This window comes from Copadichromis virginalis, linkage group LG4 (genome assembly GCF_057382275.1).
Source record: "Copadichromis virginalis isolate Kocher_CV1m ecotype Utaka linkage group LG4, C_Virginalis_male_GT1.1, whole genome shotgun sequence".
NCBI lineage: Eukaryota > Metazoa > Chordata > Actinopteri > Cichliformes > Cichlidae > Copadichromis > Copadichromis virginalis.
The window spans coordinates 3670795-3697906 of record NC_140621.1 but is presented as its reverse complement, the minus strand read 5'-3'; the positions used below and the strand labels follow the sequence as shown (position 1 = coordinate 3697906).

Here is a 27112-nt window from a genome sequence, read left to right as displayed (position 1 = left end):
TTTCATGCCATCGCACACTCATTTTGCATTTTAGGTTTGTTTGTTGTTCTATCCAACCTTGTATTGACCACAGTGAGTGAGTTCTGTTTAACTATAAGCCCATATATAGTACTTTAACTATACGTGTGCACTAAACTTATGAGTCCTGCTGTTCTTGGGAGAAGCATCACGTTTTTACTGCAGTTAACTTTCAAAGTTTCTGATACTTCTCATTTTATTAAACCTGAATAAGTGTCTAGTTTCTAACAGCCCACTGAATCTGTGATGTTTCACACTGATCATGTTATTGTTTATATATGTTTTATACATGTAGCCCTCAGAGGAGGTTCATGTGAAGGAGGCCAGGGTGAGGGTGAGCTGGAGGTAGGTGGGTTATGTTAAAGGTCAGCAATCCAGCATTTCCTGAAAGTCTCGTCACATGTAAGTCGTTCCTCCCGAGGCAAAGAACTGGATTCAACATTTACTCGTAATCCTGCGGTCGTGATAAATGAGACTAGTGTCTTCATTTAGTATCACAGACACCTTACAAGTTACAATCAGCCTATTAATGTTCATGGCTTCCTTATTTGCAGCATACTGACAGGAGAACACCTGCTGATGCCAGACTGCAGCATGAACCACACACAAGAGACTGTCCAAGTAGTCTGATGTGGCTTTGGCAGCTTTTATCAGCAGTCCATGAGTCTGCAGTCGTCCTCCTGGGTCAGAAGATACAAGTAAACTGTTTTCTTCTACTAGCTTTGCTTTGTACAAGACAGAAAACTATCAGTGTGACTGAGAAGCTAACAACTGTCCACTGAGTGGCTGTGCAGGCTATACAGGCATGTTTGTTTATTCCTCTGGTTTCCAAGCTAACAGTCAAGGTCCCACAAAACTGTTGCCAGAAACAGTCAAGAGGTTATAAAACTCCTGATCTTAATGCAACTCAACACACACAGAGCTGAAACTCAAAGATCAAAAACAAAACCCTTCCCATCACACAGCGGAAACATAAAAACAAAATGAGGAACTCAGTCGTACCAGGTGAAAGTTCTTTAATTCACTTGTTGAGCCATCCAAACATGTCAAACACACATGATAGAAGCAGGCACAAGCAGAGGAGTACGCCTCAGTGGAGTTTGTAGAATAACCCCATGGCGCGGGGTCCACGGGGAGCAGCCACGGCCGGTTCAGCTCCTCCAAACTAAAATCTGTGAAAACTCTTTTTTCAAACATCTCACTATCATTTTTTTTAAGCAGGGATCTAAAAGTCTAACCTAAGGTGAAGTCCCCCCTCTATTCACAAACCAACAGTATGCACCACCTCTGGCTCCTCCACCACTCCCAGGTTTTTATCCCCCCCCCCACTTCATTCTTCCACCCGCCCCCCCAATCATGCTGACTCCACCCACTCCTCTTCCCTCCCACCAGCGCGGTTCAGGTGTTCAGCTGTCGACGGTGCGCCCCGACCAGGTTTCGTGTTTGGTCCCAGGTTTGAGATGGGTGATGGTCACCTCCACTGCCTGGATCTTCTCGAGTTTAGGAGGGATGCAGCAAACCTTGTAGCTCACTTCATCGCCTTCCACCGGCACATACTCGCCCTCGATGCTGAGGAGACAGAGACAGAGGGGTTCAAACCCAGCTGGATTTTACAGACACGCTGAACTCTTGTCCTGCTTCAGCCTCCCGAGTGCTGGATGAGCTGTAGATGGAATCAAATACAGTTTGGTGCTCACTGCTGATTCAGGGGAGACAGAACCAGTCACACAGCTCAGTCTCATCAGCACCGGCTTGTTAGGTAGAAGGACTTCAGCTGTAGCCACAGAGCAAAGGAGAGGAGAGCCTAAAAAGGCATACCTCTCTGATTCAAAAACACACGATACACCAGACGATGAGACACTTCCTGTTGAAGAGGACATGAACAATAATAAGAAACATTATTATAACAGCTCTCCGGCTTTCTCTGTAGATTTTAGTGAAAGTTAATGAACGGGATTCTCGAGCCATGATTTCTCGTGTGGTTTCGTTTTCATATCCGTCTATGCGCACGACTCCTCGCTCAGCTAATTATTCAAGAAACCCAGCAGCATCAAACATCACAAATCTGGATATTTTTGTGACAAACACTGTTTAGATATGATGTGTGGGCTCAAAGTGCAGACAGTTCAACGCTGAACACACAGAGACCACAAAGACACACTGACATGATCAATAAAAGGCTTATTTGTCAGATTTTGCAGGAATGCAACACACTACATCGTCTCCACTGTGTGAGCTTTTCTGTTTTTAATTACTGTCCTACTGGTAGCTCATCTTAGTTTTATTTGACCAAATACTGCAGTGGCCAAACATGTTGGCTGCTTTAACAAGTCTGATTGACACCCCCCACCTTCGCCAGATCCTCCTGTCGCAGGAAAACCAGGCCCATCACAGGTGACCTCTTGCACGCCACTCACCACCTGTTTAACCTGCTGCCCTCTGGTCGGCGTCTCAGCTTCACTAACTTCTTCCCACTTCATGCTGAGTACTGGTTTGTCACTGGTAAATAATAATATAGATTTTTCCTGGACAGTCTTCTTCACATGGCTTTCTTTACCTCAAAAAGGATTTGACAATCATCCCGCACTTTCATGGATGTTAAGGCCAAACTTAGCAGCTTGGCAAGAAGTGCTGGAGTAGTTCTTTACCTCACAACCTACCAAAGTGCTGATGGGGCCCAAAACTCCTTCTCACTCCTGCACACTTACAGGTTTGCACTGAAAGCTCCTTGGACCCTGTGCTTTGAGTTTGCAGAAGAAGTCCCACACTTGAAACGATCTTTCAGCTGATTTATTTATGAAGAAATAAAACTTATCCTCCAATATGCACGAAACAACTTTAGCAGGCGAGCGTGTTTAAAAATGGCCCCAATTTCTCAACAATTTATGCAACAGCTTCACCAGCTCCTTTACTTACAGCTGAGAATCTGCACTTCAACACCCCGACTCATAACACAACCATACATTTGAAATGTTTTATTACTATGAGGCCCATAGAGACGCCTGCACAAAGTCTGACAAACCAAAACAAACCTTTGAGTGGGATAGCAACGCCTTTAGGACCGGCCGAGTCAGTTTGGTTCATTCTTAAAAAAGAAAGAATGGATTTATGACCTGAAGGACCAGAGAAGGCTAATGAATCAAGTCTGCATCTAAAAATCACGTTCAATCCAGAAAACGATCGATTCGATTCTGATAAGAGCTCAAGTTGATTAAGGGGAAAAAAAGATGCATGAGTTCAGATTTTGTGCATTTGTGTCAAAGGGTGCAAAACGCATTAAGAGTACAGATGGCAGAGCAAAGGGGGAAGCTTTAACAGATCTCTACATCAAAAAAAGAAAAAGGCCAGAGGAGGGCACGAGGTTATATCAATATATCAATAAGATATTATCAATAAACATCACTAGGCTGTGTTGTTGTGTTGCCTTGTTGCTGAGGACGAGCCTGGTCCTGTTATGTTCGACAAACACGTGGAAAAGTCACTCAAAGGCTTCGTGAACTATTTTATTGTTTTGTGCTTAAAAAGTATCCAATGAGCGGTTTGTGTGAACGTAGGTGTTCAAGTGTTCGTGCGCGCCGCTAACGTCTGTGCTTCAGGCCTGTGGGTGATAACAAAGGCACCGCAGTGAAGGTCATCAGATATCCTACACTCTGCGTCGCCTTGCTGTGCGTTTCCTTTCACTCCTACAGAGAGCTGACAAACTTTAACATCAAGCTACACACACCTCATCAGTGACAGAGCAATAAACACATCCTGACCTTTCACCCACAGAACGACGGTGTGAGGCACTCGCCACACCACAGGTGCTTCCCCACGCCGACCTGACCACGAACACATTAATCCACAAAGCACACACACACACTTACTCTGAGATATGGACAAAGATGTCAGCGCCCCCGTCCGATGGCGTGATAAATCCATGGCCTTTGGAGCGCGAGAAATATTTACACATGCCAGTAAACACGGGTCCCTCCGATGCACGAGCCGTCCTACACAGGAAGCACATTACAGAGAGATGGGAGACGTGAGCACAGAGCAGACTGATGAACCAGCAGAGGCAGATCCCTCGTAAGACCCGCCATATATGAAATAAGCACTTTATTTTGAAAGGTCGTTGGCTGCTAACCAGCAGATCCAATCCTGCGAGTCAGGACTGCTGCAGGGCAACCTGCACACAGCGCCGGGCTGGCCCCGAGTGAGCTTTTAAAAACATTTACTTTGAAGCAGGATTTATTATGCTCTTCAACAACCAGAGTAGCTTTGCACGATTCACAGAATACAAACTCTTGTTTACATCATACAGAGCCAAGAGTGAAAGAAACACATGTGCTAATACATAAAATACAGAGTAATGCATGTGCTCATTGTTTGAAAGTTCATGTTTAAAGTGAGTCTTCTGAAGAGCAGCTGACAAACTGTGACACACTGTGCTGGCATGCACTGCTGTTTGTCTGCATCAGCACATACTAATCATTTACACATGCTGCTTGAATGCTGCATGACGTGGTAACAATGAATTATTGCGAAGAGGCAATTCCAGGACACGAACGATGAAAGCTGTGGGTGTTTCATTGTGGTTAGACACAGAAGGTCTCACTGAACATGCTAATCTGACAGTCTGATTAACAAACTGATCACCGTGCAGCGTCCAGCACGAGATTATTGACCAGCAACGACAGCAAGCCTCATAGCAGCGAATATTACACTCGCTTCATTGGCTTGTGAATTTGTTTCCTTTCGTTAACGTCTACAGATGTGTGTGTGTGTGTGTGTGTGTGTGTGTGTGTGTGTGTGTGTGTCCTCACGCTGAGCAGGTCCTGTTTCTGCGTGTGGGCAGAGGGCTGGGGATGAGGTAGCCTCTCATAGGGGAAGGCGAGCGATCTCTGTGTCTGCAGGCCGGGAGGTGCAGAGATTCTGAAGTGGGGGGAAAAAGTCCTCAGTGTGTTACATTGCAACAAATTTCACGCGACAGCATGGCGAGCGGTTAGAGCAGGGACTGTGCCTGTAATGCATGTGCAAATACATGACCCGTGGCCTCGGACAGAGACGCTAATGCTCCCCCGTGCCTGTGAACCACCTCAGCGTGAGCTCGACGCCCTCACACCATGAGTCTGTCACATTAAACATCTCACAGCATCAGGGACGTTTAATTATGAGTGAACCATCCCACCACCACTATAATATTAACAGAACTGGGTTAACTGGCACAGTAGGTTCACATCAGTGCAACACATGCTGTTCGTACTTTGATCTGTTTATAGCGAGCGCTCTAACAGTGCGCGGTTCCTAAATTCCTGCTTATTTGTGTTAGCTCACCTTGCTTCTTCACTCTGTATGTAAATGACTGTGCTAGTTTTTTCTGATGAAGCTTAATTTGCTCACAGCCAACTCTGATATTTCCATGAAGCAGGACTGCACAGGCCCACCAACTGAGCATCACTTGCACATTAATACAGAAGAAATGATTATAGATCAGTTGGAGAGCAGACACCTGTTAACACGTGGCCATGACATTGGGACAGCTTACTCTGACAGCGCACTTACTTGGCACATGCATATGGAAATGGTCCATCAGTGTCTTTGTTTTCTCTGCAGACTTTGAATGTGGACTCTGTACCAATCACCCCTCTAATACACACTTCTGAAACAATGGTTTAACAGGTGGAGGCCAATGAGATTTTCCCTTGCTCATCTTGTTGACTGGCCCCACGCTCACCTGACCCAAGTCTACCAGAACACCTCTGGGACATCAAGCTTGGGTTCGTCTGACACCAACAGGTCGAACCTCAGACTGTCCAGGAGCTCAGTGATGCTCTGGTCCAGTTTGGGGAAGCAATCAGCCCTGACATCATCTGTTATCTCATTAGGAGCTTGCCCCATGTTGTCAGGCAAGCACGTGGGCGCCATACAAACTGCTGAGTTCCATTTAGAGTTTCTGCGATCAAATTTCATCAAAATGGACGAGGCTAATCTCGTTAAAGTGCTGATGTGCCGTTCACATTGTAGGATGTTGATAGATTTTGCTCTGAAAGTGAGCAAAATCTTCAATGTCAGGTGACACATGAGAGGGTGTTGTGTATTTATGCATATACCTGGAGACCGTGGGGATCTTGGAGAAGGCAGTGGAGGGGTCACAGGTCGAGACCCCTTGATGGCAGTGTCTTGAGAGGACATGTTGGAAGAGGCAGAGTAAAGGATGGGGAGGGAGGAGGGGCGGCTCAAAAGGGAGCACAGCAGAGCGTGTTAACCACCTGGGAAAGGAGGATGACAGACGAGATTTAGAGCGAGTCACACAGCATGCTTACAAAGAACAGGGTTACCTAACTCTCTCCATTTAACACACACACACACACACACACACACACACACACACACTAGTGTGCCAGTCTCACCCAGGTGTTACGTGCACTTTTTTACTTCAATAGCAGTTCAAGCTGCAAATCCCACTTCCAGCCCCCACCCGCAAAAAACAATCTGTGCTCATGGATCTCGTTGCTGTGGCAACAGCAGTTCGAGTACACGCCGATGCGACCCGACAGAGACGGTGGAGAACAACAGTGTCCTTATTCACCTCAGCCCAGGACTAACATCAGCCATTACCTCACCCTCGACTGCACGTCGAGCAATTAGGTGGAAAAGAAAACGTGCAGCGGCTTCTGCTTTACAGCTGCATTGTTGAAAGAGAAGAAAAAAGAAGAAGAAAAGAGAAAGACGCAAGAATGTTAAACAAATACATCCAGGAGAACTTCAGCGAGGTTGCGAACGCCAGTGTTTCTGAGTAAAGCTGCAGAAGAAAGTGGAGCAGATTTCCCACGGTGCACAGGTGTTTTCACACAGCAGTTCTGGGCAGCGTGGGGAGAATCAGGTTTCCCCACATTTAACACACAGCATGAGAGAGCCTGACACATTCTCACAAGAACTTTTTTTAGGAACTACTTTTTGTGATACAGACTTCAGAATATTATCAATCCATCTGCTTCAGCTTATCCGGGGGAACACCAAGGCGTTCCCAGGCCAGCCGAGAGATATAATCTCTCCAGCGTGTCCTGGGTCTGCCCCGGGGCCTCCTCCCAGTGAGACATGCCTGGAACACCTCACCCAGGAGGCGCCCAGGGGGCATCCTTGTCAGATGCCCGAACCACCTCAGCTGGCTCCTTTCGATGTGGAGCAGCAGCTGCTCTACTCTGAGCCCCTCCCGGATGGCCGAACTTCTCACCCTATCTCTAAGGGAGAGGCCAGCCACCCTTCGGAGGAAGCTCATTTCTGCCGCTTGTATCCGCGATCTCGTTCTTTCGGTCACTACCCACAGCTCGTGGCCATAGGTGAGGGTAGGGACGTAGATCGACCGGTAAACTGAGAGCTTCGCTTTTACACTCAGCTCGCTCTTATAGAATATTAATCGACTCATAATTCATGGCATATTGGTATAGCTTAAGCTAGCAGCATATAAAAGTAATTAAACTGGCTTTTTAAAAATAAATGAACGGGTCAACACAAATATAGAGGTGGCTAGAAGACAGTCTGATGTGTTGGAGCGATGGTCGAGCGAGCTGCATTCATCTCAAGGCCACATGATGGCGATATCTTTGTCCTATAGAAGCCAATGGGACAACTTTTATTTATTTGCTTAGACCGTCACCTTGGGTCACACTGAATAAAATTTCTTTTTGAAAAGTCTTGGTTTTGGCCAAAAAGAAGAGTCCATGTTATAAAACATGCTTGTTTTCTAATGACTTGTCGAACAAGTATTCACCAATAAGCATGTGGTTTCACAGTCGGACCTGCTCACTAAGCCCGCCCCAAAAACACTCAAAGGACAATACAGGTTGCATTATAACAATCTAGAAGTTAAGCATCGTCCTAAGAGGAGAGTCTGGCACAAAGGCACATCAAAGCTGGATGCTTGTTCAGATGGATTAATGAGCTCAGTGGAATCTGGTTTCTGTAACCGAGGATGAATAATAGCCATCGAAAGGTTGGAAAACAGCTGCGGATGTTTCTGGAACAGCTGCGGATAAACAAAAACACCAAAACAGGACCGACTGTTGCTAATGAACACAAAAACTACAGCACCACGCTCTAAATATCTGAACATGATTAGCACTCTAACCTTTGATCATTTGACATCAGAGTTTGCTCAGCACACAGCCAGTTGCTTTAAGAACCAGCTACACGCTCTGGCAGCAGTTACACACTTTACGGTTTTGAAGCACAGCTCCGAGTGAGCACGGTGTCTGATTAACTCAATAGACACGAGGTTAATGTAATCACAGCCCCTCAGGACAGCGCGCTTCCTTTATGACCATCAACACGTCTGTCTCCGTTTACACTGTGACCAAAGCAACCTCCTTCCCAAAGGAATAGCGAGCCGCTAAAGTTAAAAAAGGAAAAGCTTTTACAGGATGACGGAGAGAACAGACAAACAAAACAGAGGGTCTTTCCAAGGAGAGGAGGTGGGACAGGGAGAAAGTGGCAGATAAGACACAGCACTCAGGGAAAGGTTGGAAAACAAGATAAGGTGAGTGCAGACTTAGCTCACCTCGTTACTACTGCTGCTGTTAAAAGGGCCACCATCACCTTCCTGCACAACACACTACAAACTCTGCTTCCTTAAAACAATGCTGGAACTGAATTTTTAAAATGAATATTTTTAAATTTGTCATAATTTTCCAGCATTTTCAAACCTGTAGTTGTGTCACTCTGGTCTGAATCATGAGTTTGTGATTACAGAGAGCAAAATCCAAAGCAAAAGCAAAATGCGTCAGTAGAAATAATGTGCAGGCCATTATTATTATTGGCTGGATGTTTCTGTGGCAGGAGCAACAGAAGTAACTACAGGAAGAAGGTGCCGTGTCCCCTGCCCCTCCCCGAGGTTTCTTCCTGCTTAAAGGGAGTTTTTCCTTCCTGCTATTGCCAAAGTGCTGCTCACAGGGGGTTTGTGTGATTTTTGAGGTTTCCTCTCCATTGTTAAACCTTACAATATAAAGCAACTTGAGGCGACTGTTATTATTTGGCACCTAAGTGAAACTGAATTGAACCGTTCCTTGGTTGTGCATCACCAAGTTCAGGTTCCTGGAGGACTTCCCGTGACTCTTCACTGCCACTTGTAATGTGTTTTACATCATTGTTTCAGTTGTGAACTTATATTTGCCTCCTTTCATTTTAGCCTTGCTTCGGCCACCCTGAGCACGCCTGCTCTTGTCTGATCTCAGAAGCTAAACACAAAATCATGCCAAACAGGTTCTGGAACATAACAATCAGTTCACCGAACTCAAGTGGCTTCCACAGTCACCAGATCTCAATCTGAAAGGTGGAGCACCTCTGGGATGTGGTGGAACTGGAGACTGGCATCAGTGTGTGTGATGGTGTGTGTGTTTTGGCATGCTGCTGTAAAAACAGTGAAGCTGAACACGTTCAAGTACCAGCAGTGGAAGTTTGCCATTTATAAAAGGGAGCAAAAACCATTATTGTAATAATGTTATTGTAAAAACTGGCCCTTTTTTCTCACAGTACATTGCAGGTTATACATGCAACACTAATCAAGTTTAACAACAAGAAATACCCCAGGTAGATTCGAAATATAAGGTAAAATGTGAAAATATACACGCTTTCCATGCTCAAATAAAAATGCTGAGTCATTAGAGGTGTGAAGCAAACGTGAGGAGACCAAGATAAGAGCAGGGGACAGTAAGAGGCCACACACGATAACAGACCCGACATGCATGCACCGATCTTTATAGTCACAGAAACCACAGCTGGCATCGAACTCTCTGCAACACAAGAACGAAGGTTACAGTCTGCAAAATGTTTGAAAATTAAAGCTGCAATATTCTTTAGTGGAAAAGCGACTGCAGCCTTGACCTTAGAGATTACTGCTCCCTTTAGCATGAACCTCTCAGAGGTGCCAGATTCGTCCACCAGCCCTCGTCATCATCTACTGAAATCTGAACACTCTTACATCCAAAATGCTTCATAGTGATGTTTTTATCCCCTCAGACTCAAAGGAATCCACAGATTTTATTGTTCTTAAATGATCCCACAGTAACTCTGATTTTGGTGTCAAAAATGTACGACTTAGCAACGATGGGAAAATCTTTGTCTGTGATTGTGCGTCGCTTGAAAGCCTTAGCAGATCACTTACACTCGATCCTTCGGGTCTGGGAAAAAACCCCCAAACCTGGCTACGTCCACATCTTCAGGGGAACGCCACACTCCAGACGTCAGAGATTTAAATAAGACGGCATCCAGCTGTCACTCACTAAGAAGGCTCTATTTACTGGCACCCAATCTACGACGAAGCTGGACTCTAATTTTATCGATTTGAAAGGCTGCCATGTGAGTCTGTGTCGCAAAGCATTAGCAACCTGCTGCGATGCTGATGAAACATCAAAGTGTAATGACGCAGATTAAGTTTGATAGAAATTTAGTAATAATAACTCAGTTATTCAACACTTTAGCATCTCAAAGGAAGTTCAGCACTCCCATGCTGCACGTATACGGACACATAAGCATCCTAGCGTGTGTTGCAGTCCATGCATCCTCAAGTATATGATCATGTGACTCTGCTTCAATCCAAACTACAGACATGCAGGACAACAGGAACGACTTCTTGTCCGCTGTGTCCCAGGCTGCCGTTGTGTATTTTGAAGGGAGGGCGACAGATTTGTGACATTTAGCATGTTTGGAGTGTATAGCTAGTGTGCATTGTAGTTTAGTTAGTGTCTAACTTTTCTGCTTTTTTGTGAAAAAAAAAAAAAAAAAAAGAAGAAACTGAGATTCTGGGTTCATCCCATCTATCTATCTATCTATAAAATATAGACATATTCAGGATGTCAGTGAGGCAGTTTCAGTGCTTGTTGGCAGAGATGATACTGTATGTAAGGAGGCAGAGAAATCATCGAGAACTGACTTACCCAAAGCAGTTTGTAGCTGTTAAAATGTATTATTTTAAATATCATTGTATATTCAGTACTGAAGCGCGTTTTGATTGGTCAGATCAGTTTATTTGTATTTTAAAAAACTAAACAAAAACCATAAATCAATCAAGCTTGAAAAAATGAAATGTTGCACATTCGTCCAGTGAAATTACACGGTTGGTATGAACGGCTGCATTAAGAATAGATGAGCTGAAACAATATTTTCAACACAAGATATTTGCATGGATTTTGCCCATCCAGTGGGACCACTTCTGTCTCTCTAACAAACTCAAACAATAGCCACTCTATCATCACACACACAGACACACACACACACACTAGATAAAACCCATGTCCAGTGGAATTTTCCATGATAGTTCTCTGAACAACACGCCACCAGTGACCCTGCTGACACAGCAAATACCAACGCTACACACACAGTCCACACAGACATCGTCGGTCAGGCCGAATCCCACACAGCCAGCTTTGGTGTGATAAACAGCATCCATATGATGAGGTTGTTGTACTATACAAGTCAGAAACAAATGCATACAGATTCTGTCCCTGTTTAGTTTCAGCCTCCTCAAGGTGACGTCTGTTCATCTTGAGCTGCACCCACAGAGATCTCAGTGTTCCAGCGTCGGTCCCTGACATGTCTATAAGAGCAAGTGCGCTACGTGCTGATTTTCTGTACTAGCTGCTCAAGAGCCTTCAGAGTTTTTCTGCTGCTCTCCTAGTATTAGTGCCAGTAAATTTAATTAGGCTTGAAGTACGAGCTCGTAGGGTGAGCAGAAGACAAATCTCTAATCTTATTCTACCTGGAGTCATCAGACCTAAACTGAATTAACATTTTGGAAATAAATGTATTTGCAATTCAGCTCAGGGTTACACGAGAAATTAATGCCTCTCATATCCGTAAGTTTAATGATTAGCTAACTGTGACGATGTTAAAGCTCACTGACGCTGATCATTCACACCAACGGTGGCACATTTATAAGTCATCCCACATCATGTGACCCTGTCGGAGGTGGGCTGGCATTTACATAAGCGTGGACGTATTGGTGCAGGTTGCCGGTCTAGAATCCGCCTGACTTCATGAGGTGGTGGTGCAGATAAACACAGCAACAGGTGGCTGACTGGAGCTACTCCACGAAGTTGTCAGAATGTTGGGATCATCGGATTTCTTGGTTATGTCAGGTGAGATTCCTGACTATGGAGTGTATACACCGCGTGTTTAGTTAACACGTGACGTGTGGCTTGCCTGCAGTGTGGCTTACGGTTTGTTTTAAAAATGTGTGAAAAACCAGTGAAACAGGGACCAACAAAGACAAGAGCATAAAATAAAGTGCAGAGACTGACAGACAAGACACTCTGCTTTGAAAGCTTTTATGGGAATATCCGGCTCCGAACATCGAATACAATCAATCGGCCTTTTATCCAATCGAGACACGAGAGCAGGAAATGGAAGAGGAGAAAATGAAATCAAACCAAACATGAGGTCAAACCAGTACAGTGTGCATTTAGAAAAAAGAAACATGACAGATGGAAATGTGTTGAAGAGCGAAGAAAAGGAGAGTTGATATAACAGGATAACCATGTGGGAAAGTAAAGATTCTGCTTTTCCATCTCTCCTTGCTTCGTCTTTTTCTTTACCCCAGACTTCCCTTCTCTCTCTCTCAGAGGTTCACTCAGTTCCTCGTTCACACCGGGGGGCAGAGAAAGATGAAATGTCCCCGAGGACAAGATGACACAAAGGCAAAGCAAGGACATGAAATTAGCAGGAACTTTGCAGAAACTTGGAGAGTCCAAGGCTGGAAAACTGTAACTGTGGGTGACACAACTACGTCCAGGTGACTGACCTCAGAACAGTCTCCTCTTTGTTTCTGAGCTCCAGATTGAAACATTTTACCTTTAGCTTTGCCCAAAAGCTGCACTTGGCAATAAAAAGCAGCTGTTTAGAGGAACCATTTAGCTTTCTTGCTAACTGTAATGTTGCAAGACTGGTGTCATAGTGTGAGTCTCTACCATGAACAAGAGAATAGGAATGCAGCTTGACCAGTATTCAGTGTTACGAAACTAAAGTTACCCTTTAAGATTAAAAACTATAAATCCTAGAATCCCGAGGAAAACAAAAAAAGAAAGCTGGTCTTACTAATACATCGATGCAACGATACACAAACATGTCACACTGAGCGCTCCTAGTGAACTGTTAAACACGGCGACTATCCAGCATCCAGTAAAGTGTGGCTTGTCAACTATTTGGGAGCATTTCCGGTTTAGTCTTCTCGTTAAAGGTGAGACAGCAAAAACAGGAAAAGATTGTGCAGTGTGCCGTCACCGCCGCGACTTCCTTTCTGTTCTAACGAATCCTCCATCCAGACTGTTTTTAGATTGATTACATGGAAATTAAAAGAACGAGTTGCGTTACTCAGAGCGTGGAGAGCATTAGCAGCGAGAGCATTAGCAGCGAGAGCATTAGCAGCCTTCTTTACTCATAGGTCAATATCCATATGTTATTATGTACTGTTCTATAAGGGGTTGTGACAGATTATAATATAGGCAGTATAAATTTTCCATGATATAAAAAAATGCCATATGACAATATTATTGCTTAAACAATACAACACCTTTACATGTGCACAACACTGGGACAAGGCGAGGCTATAACACCTTACAAGTCGTTATAAATCCCGCTGCCTGCAAGCACCAATAAAACATTTTTCCCGTAACAATAGAAATATTTTCTTGAAATACTGCGATATTATTTCGAGGCTCTATTATCCACCCATAACCCCACATGTCTGCTTATTTTGACAAAAGGCATCCAAATACTTTATAGCTCAAAAAACTTCATCTTTCTCATCGACAACATGCAATCTGTGTATTAGCAGAGATGTGTAATGCAGCTGCAGGCGCATGTCTGCTGTGTTACACAACCGCTGTAATATAGTGATAACATCACTAATTCATTTAAACAAAAAACCCAAGAAGGGGTTGCAATATTGAACCCTTCAGTCAGCTAATAACCATCACATCCCTAGCTACAATAACCATCAACAGCTCAGCTCCCCCTAAACGAAACACTCATTTATCATCCGCCCCTGTGAGGTGCCAGGAAGTATAAAGGTATGAACAAAGCAGCCCCTTAAATGCACCGCTTTAAGGGGAGTTTGATTTCAATCTCGCACTGGTCTCACTGAGTTAAAGATTCCTGGCTGACATAAACCACGGTCACATGTTTGCATCTGCACTGCGACATTCTGCGAGGACCTTGAGCCGCTGCAGCTGATGGAGGCAGAGTCATTGTTGCATCTCCACTCTTAAGCGGTCGAGATGAATGAAGTGGACGGCGGATGCAAATGGCTCCAGGCCCCTTATTGAAGACCTCAAAGCGCGCACACAAAGAATAACGCAATCTGCTTTACAAACATTATGAGCCTGTGTTGAATGCAGAAAGCAACCTTAAGCGTAACATGTGAAGCTCTCTGTGGAAGCCACTGTGGGTGGGTGTGTTTGTGGTACTGTGGATGCGTGTGTGGCTGAAAGTGAACTGCATTTGTGTGATGGCAAAAGATGGTCCCGATCTCTCCATTTGATGACTCACTCCCTCGATGTGCGTCACTGGATTTGGTGTTTTAAACATTACAAACTTGTGAGGGCTGACCATGACCGTCAGCAAACTCCTGCTTCACACCTGTTTACACGAGGAGCCGTATGAATGCAGCTACAGACCTGAGCCCCCACCCACCCATACACCCAGGAATCCACTGTATAGCTTCCAGGTGCACGTCACCCCTGCTTCCCCCACCTCTCAGAACCCACTGTCACCCAGACACAGGCCTGAAACAATACATACGTTTTAAAATGGGTCAGTTAGGCTGCGAGGGTTTGTTGAAGTTTAAGCTTTTTTTTTTTAAAAGCGATCAGCTAATGCAGAACTGAGACTACAACAGAAAACCAAAAAGCATCCGGTATCAAAAACCTCGCCTCCAGATTAGTTCAGCACCAAAACAAGCAGCAGCTATTATAAGTTACTATACTGTGAACAGCTCAAATCACTTTTCACTCAAATTGCTGCAGTTTCATTTTCATATGAGAGGTTTACATTTTTCTTGATTTAAAGGAGTTGGACTCAAACAGCATTATACTGTCCTCGGTGCACAAAGTGTCAGAATTACACCACTTGCAAAATAATTATGTTTTTTTTGGTACATTAGCATACTGTTTTAACATTGCTTAAAAAATAAAAAGCATAAAAACAATGTTTTCATGGGCTTTAGGCACCGTGTCTCTTGTATATTGATGAGGATCATCACACAGAAATCAAAAGAAGTGGCTCATTTGAAGCAGTGATTTATTCATGTGTTCTTGTGGTCGAGAGCAGGTGAGGAGTCACGACTTCGCTTTGGATTCAATTGGTAATTTTGTTGTTAATCTCATGAACTATCTGCTTAATTTTAAATAAAGCAAAAAAAACAAAACAAAACTAAATTATTACTTTTTTGCCTCCTAATGCAATACTGTGTAAAACTGTTACAGGCTTTGTAACAATCTTTTTACAAGCAGGTCTTCACTGTGTTTATATTGTACAAGCTGCAGTCTCAGATTATCCTTCTGTTGACATGAAAACTGCACTGGGGAGCTGAAGCCTTCTTCCTTTTCTTCAGGCGAACATGCTCACAGTTCTGCCCTCTCCTGTGGGTGTCGTAACCACAGCTGGTGATTCTTCCTGGATAAAGTAGGAAAAAGGAAGCGACCTGTTCAGTCACTGGACAGGGGAAATGCTTTTACTGCCATGTGTGATTTGCATTCTGAATCTCTTCAAGCTCATCTGGGCAGCCAACATTCTCCTCTTATACCATCTTTTATAATGATTTGACTTTATTTTTGGCCCCAAAACAATAAGAAAAAATAAAAGATAACTTAACAGAAAGATGCATCGAAAGTAAGAAACCTGAAACCTTTGGACACCATGTGTAAGTATTTTTCTTCCTCCTTTGGGTCTTAACTTCCCGACATTCCCCATGTCTATCTTACACGTCTAAATCTCCTGGAAAATATTGACAGTATGATGCACAGACTGCTGGAGAAACATATTACACTGGAATCCAGTTAAACAGCAGCACAAACTCACTGCAACATACAGTAATGTTGCTTGTTATTGATGTACTGGGATTCTTATGCTTGGCTTTCAAATTGCCCAGAATCACAGCTGCAACAGCCAATAAAAAACCGACACAATCATGCCAGACGCCACTTCTGCTCCACTGCAATTTTGGACGTGCAATTTCCACACCGCAATAACCACAAGCTCCTGAAAACAGTGATTTGGGTAATTTAGTTATAGTCGCTTGAAGAGAACTTAAAGCAGCAGATAAGCAAGATCATATCAAGATCAGGTCAAAGGAGAAATAATCACTCATACCACTTAACTCATATTAAAGTTTCTTTTTTTTTTTTTTTAAATATATACATACAACATATCTAAAGTGTGACGGTTGCATTTATGAGGATTCAAACATATGGTTTGAAATAAACGACCAGCAGATTTGATGGTTATAGCTGTGGGACAACAAAAGACCAACATGCTGCTAGATCAATACTGGATTAGCAAACTGACAACTGTATAACTGAATCATGGGAATTTCTCTATAACATGACAGTATATCCACGTAAACAACCATCAACAGGTTTTATGCATTGGGGATTAAATTGTCCTCGCAGACTGATTATGTTTCAGAAACTCGATTTATTTTTCAAACTAGCTAGAAGAGCAGCAACAACATTGTTTAGTGTTTAGGAGCCACTGCTCAAAAACAGAAGGTTTGAGAAAACAGGTTTAGGTGAACTCTGCTCTCGACCTGAATGAATATCCTTTGCTGCACTGAAGGGCATCCACAAACGTCTTTGACCTTGGAGAGCTCTTTAGATTTTTGAGTGATTACGTCTCTCGCTTCAGTGGGAAAGATAAGAGCAGGTCGTAAACGTTTAAGTGTTTCGATAAGACGGCTCTGCACTAAAACTAAGGTGGTTTGAGTCATGAGCACCAGGTCTGATTTTAAGTAGTCGAGTACATTTTTGTCCATGTTCATTATCTGTTTTTTTTTTTTCTCATCCAATAAGATGAAATATTTGTTCAAATATTGTCTCAACTTCAAAGTGCAAAGGTGGATGTTCTCATTTTGATAAATCCACTAAAAATAGGCAGTCTGTGTTTCTCAGCGGTAGCAATCATCAGCTACTGGATGGATGCAGAACTATTAGAGCGCTCTGGACACAACACATGAAACAAACAACGAGCAATTAAAATCATTATGTCGACAATAAGGGCACAGAAACGGAAAATTACATCTGCTGGCTGCTCACAAAGCTCTCTCATCAATCGTTAAATCACACGTCTGTTAATAACAATGTTGAAATGAAGTTTGCAGTGAATCCATTTCCCCCGTAATCATTTACTCTGACATCATTCAGAGCATCCAGCAGGAAATCTGACACCCAAATGGTCGATGTTGGATACGGAAATAATTCCCGTTGATCCTTCGGACGGATAAAGCTACAGTTTGTTACAACATCGATGTTCAGATGTTGACACATTTTCATAAAACATGACGGTTTTTGTGCACTGAAATCAGTCATTTTAAATTCAGCAGTAAATTCGGCTTCTATTGCCCGATTTACACGACTGACCCCTCCTTTTAATCATTTGAGCCAATAGAATCACGGTAACGTCACTGCGAAGCGGTGAACATTTGTTTTGGATGCAAGACAGCACAAGTAAGAAAGTTTGTGCTGCTGTTTTTCCAAATGCGATGCGTAATTTTGGTCTTCGTTTATGGTTGATTTAGTGAATTTTGTTCAGAGCGTGACGAAATTTGCAGTTTTGGAAACTGTGAGATGTCAGCGTTTAGTAGAGGCGTTACTCATCCGCGTACGTGAATCTGGGTTATGCCTGTATTTGGCGTCGCGGCCCATTAAACTGGACGTCCCCCTCTCGCCCCAGCTAGTTGGAAAAAAGCTGCCTTAGAAGTTAGCATGTGGGGAAGTTGGGGGTTGTTGGCAGACAGGCTGATTAAAAACACTTTGGACAGCAAAGCCGGCGGCAGACATGGAGACGGGAAAAAGCAGGCCTGGGTGAGGACGAGAAACTGTAGCTGTGTGAGAAAGGCTAAGAAAACAAAAGAGTGAGGGGAGTTTGTGGGGTCACTGAGCAATGCAGCTTTCTTTGAATGGAGCACAGATTTATTGCTGTTGACAGTTTGGATAAGAGCCACATTTTGATTTGTCACCTGTTGTGATTAATGATGTCCTCGCAGTAATTGTTACTTGCATATCAAATATGAAACTTTAAAGCTTGTAAGATCAGGGGGATAAAATGTGTTTGTATATTTATTAAGTAAGGTGTGTTTTATGTTTGGAGGTCTAGAGAATCTCATTTTACACCCTGCTGCACATTCAAAACTTCACCTGCTGCAGACAAACAAAATACACACATCGAAGTCAAACAGTGCAACCTGGTCCTGTGGTACCATCACTCAGCCCATGTATACTTTTACAGCTTCCCACAGGATGCATCTTCCTTGACAGAGAAAATTTGGGGGATTTTGGAGGTCCCAAAGCGTTTTAACCGAAGCCAAAGTTAACTCACCAGCAGCTCTAAAGCTGTGGTGGCTACATTTACTCAAACAGTCAGAAATCAAAGGAAAATGATCTCTATCAAACATTGTATCATTTAATTACTGCAAATTGTATTTACTAATGTAGTCGCACCCAAATGGCTCCTTGTCAACCAGGAAAGTCTCTGCAAACCAACATGGCATGTCTAAACAAAGAATAATACACACAAGCGCTATGAGAGAGGAGTTCACCTGCATAAAGACTCCATTATCACTTAAATTGTTTGCTGGCTTTGTGCGTTTCCATCAGTGGCGTCAGATGACTTTCACAGAAAGGTAAGCAGAGATGATGGATTAATATTACTGCTGCATATGTTTGAGAAATATTCTGTTTATTCACAGCATCATAACCTATAATTCATGTTTGTTGTCCTGTAAGGACAAGTATCTCTTGCTACAATGGCTGAGCACAGCCCTACATCTTCATTTAAAAACAACAACAACAGTCAGTGGCATAAACAGGCTAGCTGTGTTTCCACACAAAGCTAGCTGCGCTGCCTCACTTCTTAAAGCAACTAGGTTGATGAAAAAGACGAGAGCAGTTACTGAGGTCAGTTACAGGACACATAATGCACTCTCAGCATTACAGAGGTGAGTGACAACAAACACATGGCCTGTAAAAGCAAAGATTCCTTAGGAGAGAAATGAAAGCTTGCACACATACAAGGTAATACTTGCACTTTGTTCCAGTCACTCACGGCATTTTGTTCAACTGTATATAAAAGAAAGTGGCTTTGGCAGTGATCTGAACCATAGTCCAGAGGACTGTACTACGAAACCAGATTACTGGATTAGCAAACCAGGTCTCGCTTCAAGTCAGAGTTTTCTGCGTCACGAGAGAGGCTCGGTTTTTACCTGGCTAAATCACCATGGTAACTTATACTGACAATAAAATCTGTTCATAGATTTGGTTTGTTTTTAACTCTTCTGGTCTTTACTGTATGTTTTAAATTTGATAGATTCTCTTCCAGGGGAATAAAATTTAAGTTGTTGAGTCGTATCTCACTAAAACCACTGAATGAAGCATTGCATTGTCACATTAACGTATAAATGTGGTACTTGATTCGAGTCTCTTTCACACTGCTGGAACTGCAGCTACCACAACAGAGGACACACACCAAGATTACCTGCTCAATCAATATAACAATTTGATCTGCAACAAACTACAGTGATTTCCATGCCTCTGTTATTAGGCTATGGGACAATAACACATAATGTCTAAATATATCCAGCTTAAAGTTTCAGAGCCCTAATGTGCAGCAGCAATCTTAGAAATAAACAGCAACACGTTATCATCTGATAACGTCTGACTAGAGTAGGCGCCGCACAGGGACCATTTCGGGTCTAAGAAGAATGACATTTTGGGGGTTGTCCCAAAACGTTTTAACGTTTGCAAAATGCAAATTTTTAAGAGAGCACGCTCGCAACCTGAAGCAGAAAGGCTGGCTTAACAGGGAAAGTTGATCGCTAGCATCATGATACTTGTTACCTAGCTGGGGTTTTAGAATTTGTTGAGCCAGCTAATGCAAGGTAAGCTTTTCTGTGTTGAACTTGTGGGTAGAATACTCCTCGGTATCATCGCTTACGACTGACGCTGTTCTTGTCTGTGTTGTTGTCCGTTGTCATCAGTCGTCTGTTTGTTTTGAAAATGTGCATTTCATTTAGTCGCGCACTGCAGACTAAACCTACCTCGTCGTAGGCCAGACGAGGACCCATCAGAGCACTGCTCTACACCCTCCATTAAACCCAGTGTGAGACCAAAACACAAAAACCACAGTAGCATATAGGTGAGAGAAATGTGCCACAATGAATACATAAATTCAGAGAGATGAGGCAGACAAGCATCTCTGCAAATGCAGTCACATTACACTCTAATATGTAAATCAAACCAGCAGTCAGAAGTCAAAACTATCCTCTTGCTTTCTGTCATGTGATGACAGATCAGTATTCCCACTCCAAACACACACAGACACACAAAGCAGTCCACGCATGAATCTATTTGCATGCACTCAGATGCATGTTTGCTGCAGGTGTCTATATGAAAATAGAATGAGGCAGAAAACAATGTCATCTCAATAATGATGACATCATTTGAAGACATTATTGGGGAAATTAGGTAAAAATGTCACTGACTGGCTAGCTACTGCCATCACTTTGACTACCACTGATCTAACAGCTCCAGGTGACACAGTCTGCAAGTCTTCCAATCGGTGCTAGCGACAGGATTTAACAGGCATCGCATGACAGGTGATGGCAAGCTGGCAGCACTCATTCGTACAAGCGAGTATGTGAAAGTATGATTTATGCGTCAGCTCCAAATGACGAAACTTGAAGTGTGAAAAAGTATCCAGCACGCTGACATGATTACAGGTCAGTCAGTTAAACAGTTAATATGATGGTTATTGATACGTGCTATCAGCTGTCCGTCCTTATCAGCTAAATGATTCAGTAATATCAGCACACACAGGCGTGAGATTTTCAGATACTTTGCATATATATAAATAACGAACTCAGTGTGACACAATCACCACAGCATACACAGCTTTTACACTACTGTGACACTATGTAGTTAACAGCCAATTTCTTACAAAAATAAAACAGATGAGAAGCAGATTATGGAAAATCACACATATCCAGGTAGAGCACAGTTGCAAAGGAAAAGTCATTACTGAAAAGAAGTCCAACCAACACCAAAATAAAAGTCTGTGTGACCTCTGCCACAGACTGTTCTCACTGCATAACCAGCCCGAATGCTGGGACAAAGACAGGAAACACCTCCTCAGGCTGCAGCATTAGTCCAAACTAAATATCACTGACAAGCTGTCTGGCTGAAAAGTTTGGAAAAACAAAATCTGATTGATGACAAACTTTACATTCTCCTTCTGGCCTTGACTCTAACGTGCATGCAAACACCATGGATATTCAGCCATGACTGCTAAGATGGCTTGTGCTAACCCAGAAAGAGTCGCAGAAAAGGAAGCCAGCAGTATCGCTGTGTCCCCCGACTGCAAACAGTTCCAGCCATGATACTGTTACGATTCGGTGTTGTCAGTGTTTTGTTTTAGGCGTGACGGTTGTGTTTCCTGCTTTACTTTGAAAGTCTGTCTTATCTCAGTGTGTTCAGTTTACATTTTCCCTGTCTCGTCAGTTCTAATTTGCCCCAGCTGTGTTTCCCTCCTGTGGTCCATTCCCTGATTGCTCCTTCTATGTATTTAAGCCTTGTGTTTCAGTATGTCATGGTCGCGCTCTTCCCCCCGTTGTAAATAGTTTGACGTCTTGTGTTGGTGATGTAAATAAATGTGGTATCTTGCTTTAAATCTCGTTTTGGGATTATTTTTGTGGAAGCCCGTATTAGTTTTTTTTTCTTGTGTGTTTTCGCCTTATTTTTATACGGGCTTTTTATTTTCCTGCGTTGCACCCCGGTTGCCTAGGCCGGGGTGTAACATATGGGGGCTCGTCCGGGATCGCTGGAGGGTCCGAAGGAGGGACAGCTTCGGCCTTCTGTCTTCGCTGGAGGGTCCGGGGACCGCTTCAGCCTCCGTCTGTCTTCGCTGGAGGGCCCGGGGACCGCTCCAGCCTTCATCCGCCTTCGTTGGAGGGTCCGTGGGACCACTCCAGCCTTCGTCGTCTGCTGGAGGGTCAGGGGGACCGCTCCGGCCTCCATCAGTTTCATCTGCCTCCGCTGGAGGGTCCGTGGGACCGCTTCAGCCTCCGTCTGTCTTCGCTGGAGGGCCCGGGGACCGCTCCAGCCTTCATCCGCCTTCGTTGGAGGGTCCGTGGGACCACTCCAGCCTTCGTCGTCTGCTGGAGGGTCAGGGGGACCGCTCCGGCCTCCATCAGTTTCATCCGCCTTCGCTGGAGGATCCGAGGGACCGCTCCAGCCTTCTGCAGCTGGTGGGCTGCGTGTCCGTGTGTGCAGCTGGTGGGCTGCGTGTCCGTGTGTGCAGCTGGTGGGCTGCGTGTCCGTGTGTGCGGCTGGTGGGCTGCGTGTCCGTGTGTGCAGCTGGTGGGCTGCTCGTCCGCCTTTGCTGGGGGGTCCGAGGGACAGCTCCAGCCTTCGTCTGTCTTCGCTGGAGGGTCCGAGGGACCGCTCCAGCTTTCGTCTGTCTTCGATGGAGGGTCCGAGGGACCGCTCCAGCCTTCGTCCGCCTTCGCTGGAGGGTCTGAGGGACCGCTCCAGCCTTCCGTTTCCACTGGAGGATCCAAGGGGCCCGTCCAGCCATCAGCGTCGCCTGCAGAACAGCAGCCGGTGCCGTATGCGCTGGTCATGAATCAAACATTTTCTTTGGGGTTACATGTTTTAATTGTTTGATTTTTGGGTGGGGGGAACTGTTACGATTCGGTGTTGTCAGTGTTTTGTTTTAGGCGTGACGGTTGTGTTTCCTGCTTTACTTTGAAAGTCTGTCTTATCTCAGTGTGTTCAGTTTACATTTTCCCTGTCTCGTCAGTTCTAATTTGCCCCAGCTGTGTTTCCCTCCTGTGGTCCATTCCCTGATTGCTCCTTCTATGTATTTAAGCCTTGTGTTTCAGTATGTCATGGTCGCGCTCTTCCCCCCGTTGTAAATAGTTTGACGTCTTGTGTTGGTGATGTAAATAAATGTGGTATCTTGCTTTAAATCTCGTTTTGGGATTATTTTTGTGGAAGCCCGTATTAGTTTTTTTTTCTTGTGTGTTTTCGCCTTATTTTTATACGGGCTTTTTATTTTCCTGCGTTGCACCCCGGTTGCCTAGGCCGGGGTGTAACAATACGTTTGCATGCAAATCTTAATTTACCAGTTTAACAAAGTGCTTCCTACTTTCCAAAGTGTGAGCGGCAACGTGCCAGGCATAGATCGCAGGAGCCATTCCAGTCACAATTCCCTACCCAGCGTGGAATTTGCTCCCGAGGTAAACAACAGGAAACACAACTGCGCAAAATTTCACTCGTGCACACACACACACACACACACACACACCTTTACAGGAAAGAGGCCACAAAACATTAGCAGCAGGTGGAGAGCTGGTTCAAATACCACACCCATCTCCAGCTGCAGTCAAAGAGTTTGAGTCTGAGAAGCAGCTCCAAAATTTATTGGGGTGGTTTCTTCACAGTAAGTTGCCCTCAACCTTATGAAAGACATGGCTGATAATTCAATAAATAAGAACTCAATAAAAAATGAGTGAATCCAGAATTGTTAGAGCTCAGCATTAGATCCAAACAGACCCAACAGCAGGGGGTGTCCACTGGCTTCACTGCATTCTACTGTGCAGTTTTATTGGTGGAGGATGGCGTTCATATTTTGACACAACGTGCTAAATCATCACGTCAGTCAAGCTGACATCGAATGCAGTGTTTATAATAACTCCACTTCAGCGGCCATCTAAAGTAACACCATGACATTTGAGAAGTCGTTCAATAAAACAGAAAAACCACAATAAAGCACTTAACGATGAAGTAGACTGGCAGAGATCGAAATACATCTGAAATTTATTTTCACGTTGGGGAAGTTTGAGGGTCTTATACAGTTTAAAAATACACACAGACATACAGGTGCTGGATAAAACCCAGACCTGCAACTCGCTCTGTAATTTGTGTGCAGCTCTGGAGAGACCTCAGCCTTTAACTGAAAACCACATCCTCAGTGAAACTGTGACGATAGCCAGTCAATACCTTTCCTTAGAAATCGAGGATTTTTCTTCTTCACACACAACCAAACAATAAAACTCAACGATATCTCTTGACCAACACATCTAATGATATTTTTCTTGCTTCAACCAGCAACAGGTAGGAATCAGGGCTCAAAAACACAGGATGATCCTCCACCTTTGCTGTCCTCTGTGGCTAATGCACCCACACCCACACGGAGAGAAACAAACACGCACTTGTCCAATAATGAGCTGCTGATAGATACTGGCAATATCATGCGGCTCTTAAGCGCCCACAGATGCTCGTCTTCCAGGACTTCATTAGCTCTGAATGGGGGGGGGGGGGGTTGAGAAAAAGCCTTTTCAAGTTTCTGAATGAAAGCCTCTGACTTTCATAAACACACAGTGTGTGTGTGTGTGTGTGTGTGTGTGTGTGTGTGTGTGTATTCCCTTGCATGCTTTTGAGCCCCAACCCCCCCCAAAGGAAATGAACGCCAGCTCGCGCCAGGAAAATCCTTGATGGAAAGCAAAGACTGGAAGTCAGTGAACTTTGGCGCCTCCAGTAACTTACAAATACAAACTAGCTTAAATAAAAACCACACATTTCGTCCGCTGAGCTCATTTATATAAACCACAGTGTTTGTCGAGCAGGTGTAAAGTTCACAGCTTCCTTGGGGCAAAAACTATTAGCTAGCTGCTGCAGAAATTAGCCGCGCGCTCACAGAGCAGCGCTGCGTGTGTTCGAGTCTCACCTTGTTGCCTCCAACTTCAGCACTGACGTTTCTTCTGAAGCTGGAAAAGTTTCGGCTCTGAACAGTTTGATGTCGTGCTGGGGGTTTGTTCCCCGCTGTAGAGCGTGGTGAGGATGAGCTTCAGCCTCCCGGAGTCCAGCAGAGTAAACTCTTTCACTCTCTCTCGCTCTTTTTTCCTTTTTTCCTTCTTTTTTTTCTCAATGGGCGTAACACCATCGGAGTGACGTCACCTGTTACCGTAACAGGCGCTACAGCGGGACGTCAAAAACGAGCAGCCGTAAATACGCGACACAACACGCAAAGCGGATTTGTTTGTATATTTTATACAGAAAACCACTTTTTACAAGAACAAAGGAATAAATAAAATGTTTATGTTATGTTTGTTGCATTTGTATGCAAGTTACTGTTATTTTATTACGTTTCAAATAAATAGACAAACTCGTGTTGCGTGGGAATAATAAACCGCATTGTCTGCACGCTGTTTATTTCCTGAATCCTTAAGGCTTCTGAATGCCATGCAATGAATTATCTATTTCTATCGTTTCCTATTTCTGTATTGTTGGTACACAGGATTAATTCAATATTACATGTAAACTCATTGTATATATCGCACATTTGTACATAGTATAAAACACTTTTGGACTAATAATGCTTGATTTTCCCGTCTTTTAGTATATCTTTGATTCGATTTTTCCGTCTGAGGCTCCAGCGCCCCTGAAAAGGATAAGCGGAAGCGAATGGATGGATGGATTTTTCCGTCTGACTTGTGAGCTGCTGTAAGACGTAAATTTCTTAAGTGTGGGATTAATTAAGGTGTCTTATTTTTTTAAAAACGGTCACACCGCCTGACAAAAGAGATTTCATACATTTTTGAACCAAGAAATTGTAATAAACACCTTACGTGGCACAAAGACAGCACTTATTGGAATAAACAGCTAATTTAACACATTTATTACCATTTCATGTTTTGGTGTGCGTTTTATATGAAGCTATACTTATTCTTTGTTTTGGTTTGTTTTTTAAACCATGACTAAAAACAAAATTTAACTTGAAAGGAATGTAACAGGAAATAAGATGGAAAAGGTTCACATGAAGCACTGCCTCACATTCAGCAGAGGGAGACATTTTCATACTTAAGCTCAGAATAAGTGGGAATTAGACATCAGTTATATTTTTGTAACGTTATATCCTGTTAAACACAGTGAGTCAGTGTGTTCTCTTACCACCGTCTATTGATGCTGTCCATACAATCCATGTGGGAAAAACAAAGAGAACAACACATGTACAAAGGAACGAGACTGTGGGAACAAACCTCCATTCAGTTCCATTTGTCCTTTAGATGACAAGAAAAGTGCGGTTTTGCCCGCCAAGTTAACAGTCTGCAAGGTGACCTGCTGTCGAGGCGCACACATGCCCAACCAAACACAGGAAGCTCGCAGTCTAGCATATTCACAATGAAACAAAAAGAGAAAGCTAAGGTCCGGCCTGCTTCTTTACTGAGTTTAAAGAGGCTCCTATGTTGATTTCCCATTTGACACTTTTCATATTTGAATCTACACACCAGGAAAGACATAAAGTAAGGAAGTCATATGGAATTTACTACACTACACATTTAATCCTGCGATACTGAAAGAGAAATGCAATTTTGAGTACATGGTGAAGAAATGCTGCTGCAGTAAAGGAAACTGTCAGCATGACTCTCTGGGAAGAATTCTTAAGAAATAAATGTGTAAAATGACAGAAAAAAGCTCGTGTGTGACTAAATGACACGCAAGACTAAATGGTGCATACGGTAAAATATGCTTTTGTTGACTGGTGGAGGGCTCGGTGTTGAACCACACTGGAAGTGAAAAGGCTTTCTAATCAAATGAATCAGTAAACTATAAACTCCCTGGCCGCTGGTCAACTGCTCATTAACGCAATTATCTAGTCGGCCAATCGCATGGCAGCAACTCAATACATTTGGACAGGAAGACATGGGTAGGACAATCTGCGAAAGTGCAAACGGAGCATCAGGAGGAAGAAATGTGATGTAAGTTCTCTAAGTGACGAGTATTTGTCAAGCAAACCACAAAAACAAAAAACAACTGAAAAACATTTGATTGACAGACTTTTAAATCGTCTG

The 27112-nt window shown here is 43.7% G+C and overlaps 1 protein-coding gene across 3 annotated transcripts; it reads right to left on the bottom strand.

Annotated features, from left to right (window-relative positions):
* Positions 1–1371: 1371 nt before the first annotated feature.
* carhsp1 (calcium regulated heat stable protein 1) lies at positions 1372–25197 on the bottom strand. 3 transcript variants are annotated; one of them, XM_085453161.1, is made up of 5 exons: positions 24988–25197; positions 6111–6269; positions 4824–4932; positions 3885–4007; positions 1372–1587 (listed from the first exon to the last, which is right to left on the bottom strand). In XM_085453161.1, the coding sequence occupies exons 2-5, from the start codon at positions 6190–6192 to the stop codon at positions 1425–1427; spliced, it is 477 nt and encodes a 158-aa protein (XP_085309287.1). In that variant the 5' UTR covers positions 6193–6269; positions 24988–25197; the 3' UTR covers positions 1372–1424. The 3 variants fall into 3 exon arrangements, with proteins under 3 accessions (XP_085309287.1, XP_085309288.1, XP_085309290.1); XM_085453162.1 differs by lacking the exon at positions 24988–25197 and adding an exon at positions 23407–23489; XM_085453164.1 differs by lacking the exon at positions 24988–25197 and adding an exon at positions 23384–23485.
* Positions 25198–27112: the final 1915 nt, after the last annotated feature.

Coding starts and splice junctions, on each gene's coding strand:
- carhsp1 (XM_085453161.1), bottom strand. CDS start 6,192: ATGTCCTCTCAAGACACTGCCATCAAGGGGTCTCGACCTGTGACCCCT. Junction 4,008..4,823: donor AGAAACAGGACCTGCTCAGC/GTGAGGACACAC, acceptor CTTCCTGTGTAG/GACGGCTCGTGCATCGGAGG. Junction 1,588..3,884: donor ATCTTTGTCCATATCTCAGA/GTAAGTGTGTGT, acceptor CTGTCTCCTCAG/CATCGAGGGCGAGTATGTGC.